Below are 13,503 nucleotides of genomic sequence, written 5' to 3' on the forward strand. Positions count from 1 at the left end.
GCTATTTACCGCAGTAGTTCTCACTAAGAAGCATACATAGTCTTGGAAGAGTAATAAGAAAAGACAGACTTTAGGCGCCCACTCAGGTGCGAATTTATAGGTGGGCATGAATTGTGGTGTCAACATTGATGGCAACATTGTGTGTCAGGAAATGTTAGATACGAAATAACCAAAACGGCAAAGGTACAAAATGACCAGCACGCCAATTTCCTTCCCACAACTTTTCCATTTCTTATCTGGTCCCGAACCTCGATTGGACCAGTTTACTCTTATGAGATGTGACAGATTACGATCTCTGATCAAATCAAAATAACTTTGATTGACCTTTTACGGATAGATGCTATTTTTAGAGTCAAACATTTTTTCGATTCTGATATTCATGCTTGGTTGTCAGTATCAATACGAAAAGGAGCTTCAGCGTTAAGTGGTTATATTTCGTAAGATGTTTTTTTTTTTATGGATTGTACAAATTTAAGAACAAAGTATGATTTAGTATCAGGATAAGCAATATAAAAACATGCCAATGACAACAGCCTATTTCAAGAACAGTCTACGGATAATTTGTAGCGTTCAGGCCTGGTTTTCTATAACGTTTTACATTTATTTTAGGCTACATTATATTAATAGGCATTAATGTTTCACTCGATCAACCATATTTACATTATGTAAGCTCATGAACAAAACAATCTTCGTTTTCTGGTTACCTGCATGAAAGCTGTGTTTTCCCCACAGGTGTGTCTGGAAAACGAAATCTGTGAGCTCTGATTTAAATGCTCCATTGCAGCACTGCTCCAACATAACGACACCAGTAGATATCCGAGATCATACAGAGTAGATTTCATTTTTTTGAGGATAAAATCAAGATGCTTTCCAGGATTTTCTTTGCTTGTGTGTTTGTCGGTCTGTATTGCGCATGCTCCCCGCTTAACTGCAGGTGGATGGATCATAAATTCAGACAATACAGCAAAAACGCCTTAGATCTGCTGGATATGATGGTAAGAGAATGAGGTTCTAAAACCTGTTAAGGTTTATGTAATGTGTAAAAATGTATTTAATGTCTGATGTATGTGTCTGTGTGCTGCAGGCTAATAACAGCACTAACAGCACTGAGGATGAAGAGCAGCACACTGTGGCCTTCCCTCACCATCTGTACACTCAGGTGTCCAAAGCAACAGTAAGTCCTCCTCAGCTACTGTTTACTCACAATGACTCAAACTGATCATAGATGGCAGTGGTGATTTCTGCAGTCATAACATAGTCTTTCTCTTCTTCGCTGCTTGTTGCAGGCTGAAGGTAAACTTGCCTTCACAGTTCAGATCCTGAAGGAGGTTTGTGCCCTGTTTGAGGAAGATGACAGCTCTTCATCATGGCAGGAGATCACAGTGGAGCACTTTCTCAATGTTGTCAACAAACAGGCTGATGAACTTCACTCCTGTGTAAGTTCATGTTGGTCAACTTTTGTTTATTTTTTTAAATAAGAATACAATACATACAATAATGTGAAGACATTTCACAATAAATATTGAATTTATAATTCCTAAACTTGAACTTTTTCTCCTTATTATTTCAGATTAAAGGCCATGGCCACATGAAGAAGAAGAACACCAAGCTTCACTTGTATTTCAAGAGGCTGTCAAATGAAATCCTGAAGAAAATGGTCAGTTTACATGATCTATCTGTTCTGCTTATAATGTTTGAAAGCTGCATGTTGTATTAATGATGATAGAATTTGTGTGTCTTCAGGGCCACAGTGCTGAAGCCTGGGAGCTCATCAGGAGGGAAATCAAAGACCATCTAATAAGAGCAGACCACCTGGTTTCTTCTCTGCTCACATCCAACTGAAATCTGCCATAAGGCTGCCACATAAATTATTTATTTATTTATTTATTCATTTATTTAAGCTTTCCATGTTTTGTATTTAGAATTACTGACTATTAATAACTTAAAATTTATTTATTTGTTTCCTTTCTTTATTTTTATTAGCATTTTTGTCTCATCTTTTAATTACTTTCTATTATTGTCTTAAATGAGAAGGAAGAGTTTAATATATGCTGACTTATTTCTATCTGTATTTCCTTTTTTTTTACTAATTATTGTAAATCAGTTAATTCATACAAATGATGTAAACATTTCTCATACTTTATATTCTCAGGTTTGTCAAAAATAAATTATTATTAAAAATAAATAACATCTTCTGGTCAAAGGCCTGTGATCCTAACTTCATCCTTCTTATTAAAATATTTTTACAAATCATTTATACCAAAACATTTCCATGCAGTGGCTTGAAAAAGCATTCATGCAGTTTAAGGCTTGTCACAACCGCAATCTTCGGTGTATTGTCTGGGTATTTTATTAGACAGAGCAGCAGTGCCTTATGTAAAGTAATAAAAACAACATACATTTTTATTATAATGTAATAGGGATGAAACACAGTGTGTTCTCTATAGATTGGCATTGATATCCCTCATATTGTCATAATCTGAGGGACCTTGTATTCATTTGTTGGTGTTTGACATTCAGGTCTTTCTTTAGTTTGAAGTGTGTGTGAGATCATCCTGTTCTGTTGTTTTCCTGTTTTTGGACTTTCTTCCTTGGGTTGTAGCTTGTTCACGTCTTAGTTCAGCTCCATTCACATTTATTTGTTTCTCTCTCCCTCAGTCTTCCTGCTTTCCTTCTGCCTCAGCTGTTCCTCATTATCACCTGCTTTACTCACCAGCATCCTATGTCAACCTGATCTCTTCCTATCGAACAATAAAGGCCTCTAGTGCTGCAAAATAAATATTAAAAAACAAAATAACCTTTGTGGACCTGGAGAAGGCATTCGACTGTGTCCCTCGTGATGCCCTGTGGGGGGTGCTCCAGGAGTATGGATTCGGGGGCCCTTTACTAGGGGCCATCCGGTCCCTGTACGAGAGGAGCAGGAGTTTGGTCCGCATTGCCGGCACTAAGTCGGACCTGTTCCCAGTGCATGTTGGACTCTGGCAGGGCTGCCCTTTGTCACCGGTCCTGTTCATAACTTTTATGGACAGGATTTCTAGACGCAGCCAAGGGCCGGAGGGGGTCGGGTTTGGGGACCAGTGGATTTCGTCTCTTCTTTTTGCAGATGACGTGGTCCTGCTGGCCCCCTCTAGCCAAGACCTACAGCATGCGCTGTGGCGGTTCGCAGCCGAGTGTGAAGCGGCTGGGATGAGGATCAGCGCCTCCAAGTCCGAGGCCATGGTACTCGACCGGAAAAGGGTGGCTTGTCCTCTTCAGGTTGGAGGGGAGTTCCTGCCTCAAGTGGAGGAGTTTAAGTATCTCGGGGTCTTGTTCACGAGTGAGGGAAGAATGGAGCGGGAGATCGACAGACGGATCGGTGCGGCTGCCACAGTAATGGGGGCGCTTTGTCGGTCCGTTGTGGTGAAGAGAGAGCTGAGCCGAAAAGCAACGCTCTCAATTTACTGGTCGGTCTACGTTCCCACCCTCACCTATGGCCATGAACTTTGGGTCATGACCGAAAGAACGAGATCCCGGATACAAGCGGCTGAAATGAGCTTCCTCCGTAGGGTGGCTGGGCACTCCCTTAGAGATAGGGTGAGGAGTTCGGCCATCTGGGAGGGGCTCGGAGTAGAGCCGCTGCTCCTCCACATCGAGAGGAGCCAGTTGAGGTGGCTCGGGCATCTATACCGGATGCCTCCTGGACGCCTTCCTCGGGAGGTGTTCCAGGCACGTCCCACCGGGAGGAGGCCCAGGGGACGGCCCAGGACACGCTGGAGGGACTATGTCTCTCGGCTGGCCTGGGAACGCCTTGGGCTCCCCCTGGAGGAACTGGAGGAGGTGTCTGGAGAGAGGGACGTCTGGGCGTCTCTGTTGAGTCTGCTGCCCCCGCGACCCGGTCCCGGATAAGCGGAAGACGACGACGACGACGACAAAATAAAACCTCATCTCTTCCCTCAACATTTAACCTCAGTGGTTTTCTTTGTTTTTTTGCTGGTTTCTTCAGTTGACTGCATGTTGTTTATTGCCCTGTTTCCCTGCCTGCTTCACCAATGCCAGTTCCATGTCCCGTTTTCTTTAGGTCAACAATTTAAGTCCTGTTTATTAGATTATTAAAGGGCTTCTTTGTCATGCCTGCCATTGAGCCCTGACCATCATACCTGAACATCTTCACCCCGATCTGCAGCAGCTGCCATAAACTGATGGATCTTACTCCTGCACGGGGTCAGATTGTCATGTAATCTTATGCTGTAACACCTTCAGGGCATTTATTGCTCCAGTCAAGTTCGACTAGTTAGTATCCTGTCTGTTTTCTCCCTCGTCCACTAACTCTTCCTGTTCGACTCCCACCAGGCTTTTACCGTTCTGAACACGATTCCCACTTGCATGATTTGGTTTCCATGGCTTTGACCTTCTGCCCATCTGACCCTGAGAACTTGGACCACTCTCACCCAGACCCAACCTTTGCCTGTCTGACCGAGAGAAACTGTCCACTAAACTGAAGTTTGTTCTGTGCCAACTGCTCGTCTCAGTGTTCATCCGTGCTCGAAGTTTGTCTTCCTCCCTCTGCCTCTGATTCTGGCTGCTTTTGTGTCCTTTCAAAAACCAAAAATGGCGAAAGGTTTACATCTTTTACATGGTTTTAATTTTTTTTCTTAGTAGTTAAGGTGAAGGACAAAAAAAAGTTCAGGACAGATGAAAATGCGACCTACGATGTTCTCTAAAGCTCCTTCCTTGCAGTGGTTCAGCGATGTTTTATGTTGTCCCAGCTGAAACACTCTGCGTGAAGGCAAAAAACATAATTGTTTCAGAGGAGATGTCCCGCCTTCTCCTTTTAATAAGCAGATTACACCACATATTGAACTGTAGGACATGCTTTTATATGTCATAAAATAGCATTGGTTGCATTGGTGCATTGCTTTGGTTTCTGGTTTGTTATATTATCAAGTCATCACGCTTTATTAAAGCCTTTTGGACAAATGTAATCTCCATTATTGACATTAACCCCAATCTCATGATTAGGGTTGACATTGTTGTAGTCATTGCAATAATTTGAAATTTCTTCATTTATTTCTTAAATATTCTCCATGAAACTCAATCAACAGTATTTAGGCAGTTTTCACAATGTATAGTAGTTTAACATAAATAAACTTAGTTTGATTAATGAAAACATTTCCAAGTTTAGTGTGTTCCTAATAATGTCCATTAGGCCTAATGAAGAACAAATACAACACAATTCTGGATGCAGTTGTTATTTGTATGAACTTTAAAAGACAAACAGATAAACATTTATTAAAGAGAAGTATTTTTGAGCTTATCTCAGAAACCAGTGTAAGTGTCCCCTGAGCATTAGATATAGATTATTTTATTGCTTAACCAATTAACTAGTGAGTTTCAGGGAGTGTTTCAGAAAACTGAGCTGTTAATCTCATTCATAGATTGAAGAAGTTACAGGCACATTCGAGAGTCTTGGTAAAACAGCAAACAGATCCAAACGTTCTGACTAATTTAACCAAAATATTTTGTTCATAGAAAATAATGTCTCATAATGAATTAGTCTGAAACATCTTAAAAAATAGCACATTATTCAGGAACAGATGGGAGATGACGAGAGAGCAGTTACGGTGGTGATGCTTCATGGGAGTGGCCGACCTATCATAATTACTCCAAGAACAACAACTTATTTAGGAGATCACAAAAGAAGCCAGAACAACAGCTTGATCACTGCCGGCCTTACTTGTCCCAGTTAAGTTCAGCAGACAATTAACTTAACTGGGATGATCCCCAAGACTATTGGTAAAAGTAGTATGTGGTCTCAGGAGAAGAAAGCTGGATTTATTTAAAGGTGTGTGTCCCATTACATATGGCATAAACTTGACACAGAATTTCAGAAAAAACATCAGAGATGTTTAAATCTCAAAAAAACTGAGATTTAAACATTGTCGGCAGTCTTATGGTCTGGGCCAGCTTCGCTGTTTCAAGACCTGAATGAACTGCTGTAATTGATGGAACCATGTATTCTGCTCTCTAGTAATTCCTGAAGAATGGCCGGCCATCAGTTTATGAACTTAAACTCAAGGACACCTGGCTTATGCAGCAGGACAATGGTCCTAAGCACACCAGCATTTCCACCACTGATATCACTCAAAAAACATTATTAAGCTTTAGGAGTAACCTTACATGCACATTTTGTAAATTTTTGAAATGATTTTTTGCACTTGAGTGTGCTATTTTTTAATAATTGCACAGCACAGTTTTCCTATGTTGTAAATTTGCCCTTACTGTACAGCCTCTTATTCTTGTTTTTTGTTTTAATATTTTTACCATTGTGTGAATCTGAATGCTTCTAGTTTACTTGTCACTTTGATGCTGGAACACCTAAATTTACCCACTGAGGGACAATAAAGCATATTTCTATTCTTTTATTTCTAGTTTGAGTCTGCACTAAAATCTTGTTGAAATGCAGTGGTGTGACCTTAAACAGACTGTTAATGCTCTAAAATCCCCTGATGGGGCTCAATTCAAACCGTTCTGCAAAGAAGGATGCAGTTACTCTGCAGTTCAGATTAAATTTTGCTCCAGTTAGTTAATTGTAGTTATTGAATAAAACATGACCCACTCTAACAATTGTAAATCTACGTTTGCTCAATATGATAAATCAACTCTAACTGGAGTAAAATTACCTCTGAAATTCCAACAAAGAGATCAATGGAACTTTTACACTGTACAGGGTGGGACCATATGTTGTCCGAGCTACCGCACCCTGTTGGTGGTCAGACGTCTCGGAGTTCCTCCGGTCCTTGGACCCCAGAAGCGATCACACACTCTATCTAACACTAACTCTTAAATGAACGACTCTCAAACAGCTTCTAACTTTCAGCTCCTTTAATCTAAATTAGGCTGAGGAATGATTACAGAGATCAGCGCTGAGGCTCCCCTCTCGGACCGTCACCGTCTGTTAGAGGATGACGAAAGAGCCTCAATAGAAGGTCATATGCAGTTTTATATCTGGCACTCCAATGCAATGGATGTGTCCTCCCTCAGTGATTATCAGTAGACTATGTGTCACCATTGTGGTGTCTATCTGGTAAGTTGTGTAGTAGCGGGTGTCCATCCTTAATCTAAGTGTGCCGTTATAATCAAACCAGTCACCGGCTGCTCTACTATCAAACCCAGTGCCCCAGTCTCATGTCGTTCATGACAAACCTTTGGCCATTTATCCTTGCAATGTGTGTCGATGAGCATTCTTATCCTATTCTAACATAAGGGAAACATTGGGACCAATGCTTTATATCACTATGGTATAAATGGGAAAAACAGCTATGAGTAATATTAATAAAGGTTATTCCTAACATCGTTCACTGGGTTAGTGTTGAAACTGGCTTATTAGTGCTGGAGCAACAATGTTCATTTTACTATGTCATAGATATTTATATTTACAAATAATTACTGATGATTTCATTCATTATTAATGCTGGAATTATTTATAGCTGGCGAAGTGTATGGTTTAAACTTGCTCAGTTTTGTTTTCACTGTGTCAGAACAGGAAGTTCTCATCTTGCTAGATCAACAACACAGCTCGGGTGAGGCGTTTAGGTGTTACTTGTAAGAAGCAATTGTTCTTCAAAAATAACATTTGTAGCATTGTTGCTGCTAATTTACTTTCACTTCCTTGGGAAATAAAAAAATATTGACGTTTATTTAAATATTATTAAGCGGCAAAGCTTAGAGGAAAGGATGTTTTACTCAGACAAAACCACGAGTATGGGTAATGATGTTGCTAATAACGATGATGTTTTTATATGTGTAGGCGAAAGTGAAGACGTAAAATCCTATTAGTACTATAAACATCCTACAAAAATTTTAGGGTGTGGTCACGGTAGATGCGAATCTTAAAAAATGTTTTTATTCTGTAAAATGTTGCACTTGTGCTGAGCAATCAGTTTTACTCCCTCTAAGAAAGCCATTGAAGGCATCACAGCTCGTTAGACTTCCCGTGATGCCTCAGTTCTCAGTTTGACAGCAACAGGAGGAGGAGTCGCTTGTTGTTGAGGATGTATATCTTTCAGCTTAGGCTGGTTTAACAGAAAAATATGGAAAGCGACTGTACGCACTAAGATTCGTTTAGGCATTGAATGCCCTTTCATTTAGTTTACAACAAGTTCCTGAAGAATACGGAGGTGTTTTTTTGGAGATCGGGGACAGGTTAGCCAAATTGTTTCTGGAACTTAGCTAACCGATGGGCTAGTTTGACGCTGGTTCGCTGCTCTAAAGTGGCATGTAGGTTACAGCTAGGATAACGTTTTAATCTCCTAGTGTCCCGAGTGTGTTAGCCATAGTTTAGAGAGGCTATTTATGATTTCTGTTTGTTTAGTAAATTATTTGTTTTTTGTCTTGCTGAAGCTTAAAGACACATAGCTTCATACAAATCTGAAGATTTATTATTTAAAGTGGCATTGTAAACAATCTTTAATGTTATTTATTTAAAAGAGGATGCAACGCCGTTCAGAACACTTTCCTCCTCTGTTGTTCTGTTAATTTTCCTTTGGCGATTGATATAGCTTTGCTTTATTTAATTAACTTACAGCTTTTTGTGGTTGCAGTGTAGCTCAGACAAGGTTAAAATCATTCATGTTTGCGTTTAATTTTTAGGAAACCTACCATGCATGCTGTATTAGAACCACATTTTTTATTTTTTCAGAGCTCTTTGTTTGATTGAGGAAGTTATTTTTGAAGCTTTTGTAGCTACTTCCCTGCAGTCAGGCAGGATCGTTAATCAGTGCCTCACATGACTCAGTTACAAAGCGGTTACTCACAGAGACAGAGAAACTGCAGATATATCACAGAGCACAGTCCCATGATAAGGACATAAGTATGATCCTCTGCCTGGAACAAGAGCTTTTTTTTAAACAAAAAAACAAAAAACGAAACTGGCTTTGCTAAGTTATTTAGTCTGTAAACCAGATGTACGTTCAGCAGTCAGTTGACCACAGTTAAGTGTAAACAAGTGTTTTGATTAGTTTTTGTTTGTTCTAAGGTGCCATGTGAGAATAAACCTTCCCTGAAGGTGCCATGCTTGCCACACAGATGCCAGAAAAGCAACCGGAGGCTAAAGATGTCAAACAGGTAAAAAGAAATCCAAAACGTTTCATTTGTATGCAAAGATGTGTCTCAGTTAACATTCGTTTTTACTTCTTTTAAAAAGGGTATGGCTTCTTGTGAAGGGATTGTGACACACAGGAAAACCTGTTGTTATTTTGTGGCTCTAATTGTGCTCTAGAACATCCAGTAACCCTTTAGAGCTCTTCTTTTTCCCTGTGACTTACAGTATTTACAGTTTTATCACAACACTATTAACTTAAACAGGGTTAAAAAGTCTTAAATGTAAACTTAAAAAGTGTTAATGTGTCCATTCTTTAGTAGTTACAATTTAAGATTGTCAGAAGGAAATTACCATCCAATTTTCAGTCTTTCCCACAAACCAGCAAAATAAATCATCTGCAGATACTGGCTTAGAGTAGTTTGGTTAGAGAAAAATATTCTTTGTATCTCATATGCGACCACTTCAGGAAAGTGAAGCATTTAAGTGAGTCTTGCTTGTGTGCAAGGTGTTAATCTACTTTAACTTAAGTGCAAAATCAAAAACGACTCCAATGCTTGAGCCAAAAACACCAAGAAAAGCTGAAAAGGGTATATATAAGTTAATAAATTAACTTTTTTTTTCAAATTCATGTAAGTCTTAAATTGAAATCATGATAGTCTTTTAAAGTTTTTTTTTAAGTTTTTAAATTTAACTTACTGCAGCTTCCAGAAACCCAGTTAAATAGACAGGACAAGCTGCAGAGTTGATATATAAATAATATCGGGGAAGTACATTTTATGAAAATGTGTAAGAACAGACCTTGATTTGTCAGTAATTCTAAAAATGAACTCATATTCTTATTATATTCCATAGCCAATATAATGTACAGAGAGTTCCCTTTTTATCCACTAGTTTAACCGTGTGCTTCCTAATTGTGCAGTTTTACATTTTAAGCTGAGATGCATCGGTCACTGATTTAATAAAACTCTGACCTCCCAATACGACTGTTAGCTTATCTTGATTTCTCTGGAAAAACTGCAATACCAACAATGTACTCTTTTTTTTTTTTCTTCTAATTTCTTGGTAAAATGACAATTGATGTGTCTTTGCAATAGAAGGTTTAAAATAAAATAAGATAATGATTTCTGAAAATGTACTAATACAGAGAAATCCGGCAGGTTATGAAACAGAGGTATCTGTACTTTTAAAATCGAGATGATTTAAATTTTATACCCTTAGTCCTTTGGAAGAAAGATTATAGCTCACTAACATTTTTTCTCTTTCCTTTTTTTTCCAACCGTGTCACGCTTAATATTTGAGAAGAAAAATCTCTGGTTGGCTGTTAGGTGTTTGATTGTTAAATCATTTGTTCACTGTTTTTTTGCAGGGGCCTAAACCAGCCTGTATGTGACCAATCAGTGATTATTTTATAAGATAACCAGAAGCAGTGCGTGAGAGAGATAGCAGGAAATGTACAGAGCTCTGTGGTTAAGCTTGTTTTTTTGTATTACCTCTACTTGGCTATTACACGCTGCTTCATAAAACTGAGTCACTTGAACAACAAACATTTTTTTAAGTAATCCAGTTTGGTACATTTCTGCATTTTGATAAATTTTTATTTTTCCTCTTTTTCTGGATTTATGCTTTTGAGATGCTCTGGGGAAATGTGATGTGATGAGATTAGTTTTTTAATTTTCTTTTACCCTAAATAGATATCAGCCACATACATTTTTGTCAGAAATGTTGTCTTTGCTTGCATAATCCCTGTTGAACTTCCCATTTCCATATTTTGCTGCCATGCAGGTTTGATTGTCCATCAGATCAAAACTGTGATCTTCTCCTGTGAGAATAAACTCTTTGGGTTATTTTAGTTTTGAGGAGGAACTGAGTAAAAGCGAGAGGGCTCACTTTTTAAAGATGAGGTTCAGCAACTTGTGGAGAAGTAATATGTAGCGTTAGATTATACGGCAATATTAGACCGTGAAGATTAAAAACATGTTAATGACCTGCCAAAGAAGATAGATTGTGAAATCATCTTTAAAGCAGCTTCAGCCTTTTGCTGTTTTATGCTCCTTTTTTGGCTTCATAAACCATCTTTTAAGCAGCAAAAAAGCATTTTACCAGTGTTTTTTTTTGGGTTTTTTTACCGCTTTATATTGGGAGTTTGTCTTAGCATTCTCAGACTAGTATTTGTAAAGGGTTGTGTATTATATTGATTTGTCTTTCCATATTTTCTTACCAAGACTAGTCATCTAACCATACTGACAACACATTAATCAGAGAAGTAAAACAGAGGACTGTGGTTTTCTTTCTCTCTGCTTCATGATTATTTATGATTTGAGATGGTCTATCACATCAATTTCTAATAAAATACATGCAGCTAAATGAGTAAAAAGTTCAAGGGGTTATAAACACTTTTGCAAGGTACTAATAAGACCAGTCATACTTCATAAAAGTTGGCAAAATTCAAATCTTTGTGCATTTTTGTTACGTGTCTTTCTTTCAGCGTTGTATTTTTACATGAAGATTAAAAAATGTTATATTTTTGCCGTATTTCCCACTCCTAGACATATAATTGTCATTGGTTGTTTTAGAAAAAAACAGGAAAACAGGGAAGAAAGTCTAGATCTTTCCTCTCTAAACTTTGACAGATGCTTAATTAAAATAATTTCATGCTGCTGACTTGTTACATTATCTCTCTTATATATACTTTTGAGTTATGAAGACATGGTGACACTTAGAATAGATGCTGAGGATGGTTAATTGCTTTAAAATCAGTTTGTTAGTCTAAGTGCAGCAGAAAGCCTCTTCAGTCCCCAGAGTGAAAATCACAGGTTTGTTTAAAAGAATCAGCTTTTTCCAAAAAATGTTGTGCAACGTTGCATCGGTTTTTATGTTTATGATCTCCTTCCTTCCTTCCATATCACCTGACACTGACATGGTATTACTTAAGCTACAGTCTAGGTTTCATAATAATAGAGCTTTGACAACAAACTGTAACCACTGTACAGTTCTGTGCAAACGTTTTAAAGCAAGCTGCCTCTCATCATGTTCACCTATTGCTTTGATTTCATTTGAGGAGAAAAAAAATGAAGTTGATGTGTCTGTCTTTTCTATGTTGTCACATAGATCAAAGAAAAGTTCGCCCTGTCTCTTAAAGCCCTCCAGAAACGATATGTGACATCAGACGGTGTGGTCACCAGTGAGGACGGGAATGCTAACCTCCTCTGCTCGGCCCTGGAGGCCATTTTCATCCATGGTATCAAGAGCAAATATATCCGCTCCGAAGCTGGAGGCCGGAGTAAGAAAGGGGACCGAGGAGTCCTCCCTCAGCCTTATTTCTGGAGCCTCCTCAAGACGGTCACCCACCGGTAAGTCGAAACAGGAAGCAGAAAACAGAGTGTATATCATTCATATTAATTGACCTTGAAAACACCAAACAGATGTTGTATTTATTGAAAAAAAAAAACTATATTTGCCATCTGTAAATATCTTAAGCTGTCTGTAAAAAAATTTACAGTGACGTGATCACAGAGCTGGAGAAGATCAGCTATCTCAGCACAGAAGTGGGCCGGTGCAGAGCATGGCTGCGGTTAGCCCTGAACCACGGCCTTCTAGAGTGTTACCTCTTGTCTCTGTTTCGGGAGGACTCCATGCTGCGCGCCCACTATCAGCCCAGTGCCTTGCTCCTGAATGAAGAAGAACGTGAAGTTCTGCTCAGCTACCTCCAGGGTCTGGCTTCGCTTACATTTAGCTTGTCTTACAAGTCGGCCGTCCTTAATGAATGGACCACCACCCCTCTGGCTCTTGCTGGACTCTGCCCACTGTCCCAGGCGGACGACCTCAATGGCGGAGGCCATCTCACCTCAAAGCCAGTTCGTAAGGAATCGTGGGACACTTTGTCTCAGTCGTCGGGTTCGTCGGATGCATTGGATGTGAAGAGAGTTTGCCCGATGTTTCTTTCCGGCGGAACCGGAATTTTACAAGGAGAAAAGACAGCACTTCACTCATCTAATTTGAGTCTAGACACCACAGGGTCCTCCCAGCTCTCCTCCAGCCTGAGCTCTGATAGCTTCCTGCAGGGACAGGACCTCCGCAGCCCGACTGGAGAGCCGTGGTCTTCAGGTGACCTGGAAGCACCCATTAATGTCAAAAACGGCACCAAAAGGCACCATAAAGAGTATGTTTGTTTTTCTATTCTTTGGTTATGTGAAAACATGCGGCCTGGGGAAGCATTTAATAGCTAGAGTAAAAATTTTAGCTTTTTTTGCTTTGAAATGGCCAGAGTTTAAAACGTTTAAACGACATGCGACTATAATAAATCATTAAAAAAATATTCCCAACTTTAATGTGACATATATGGTATAATTCAAGTAAAAAAATAAACCTTTAAGGGCTAAGATAAAAAAAAGGAAAAAAGGCCAGCAAACTGGTTGTATAAATAT

General features: G+C 39.1%; 2 protein-coding genes across 3 annotated transcripts in view; both read left to right on the forward strand.

The window, feature by feature from the left end:
• Window positions 1-863: 863 nt before the first annotated feature.
• LOC124875563 (interferon a3-like) lies at window positions 864-1,842 on the forward strand. Its single transcript, XM_047377783.1, has 5 exons — window positions 864-995; window positions 1,085-1,174; window positions 1,287-1,436; window positions 1,571-1,657; window positions 1,744-1,842. The coding sequence occupies exons 1-5, from the start codon at window positions 864-866 to the stop codon at window positions 1,840-1,842; spliced, it is 558 nt and encodes a 185-aa protein (XP_047233739.1).
• A 6,154-nt stretch (window positions 1,843-7,996) lies between these two features.
• plekhm1 (pleckstrin homology domain containing, family M (with RUN domain) member 1) overlaps window positions 7,997-13,503 on the forward strand; it is a 28,336-nt gene continuing 22,829 nt past the window's right edge. Inside the window, exons 1-4 of one of the 2 annotated variants that reach the window (XM_047377734.1) lie at window positions 7,997-8,181; window positions 9,014-9,102; window positions 12,188-12,429; window positions 12,579-13,238. In XM_047377734.1, the coding sequence (XP_047233690.1) occupies window positions 9,049-9,102; window positions 12,188-12,429; window positions 12,579-13,238 (956 nt within the window). In that variant the 5' untranslated portion in view covers window positions 7,997-8,181; window positions 9,014-9,048. Of the gene's footprint in view, window positions 8,182-8,237; window positions 8,257-9,013; window positions 9,103-12,187; window positions 12,430-12,578; window positions 13,239-13,503 lie in introns of those variants that run through there. The other variant, XM_047377735.1, reaches the window with a different exon arrangement.

This window comes from Girardinichthys multiradiatus, chromosome 10 (genome assembly GCF_021462225.1).
Source record: "Girardinichthys multiradiatus isolate DD_20200921_A chromosome 10, DD_fGirMul_XY1, whole genome shotgun sequence".
Lineage (NCBI taxonomy): Eukaryota > Metazoa > Chordata > Actinopteri > Cyprinodontiformes > Goodeidae > Girardinichthys > Girardinichthys multiradiatus.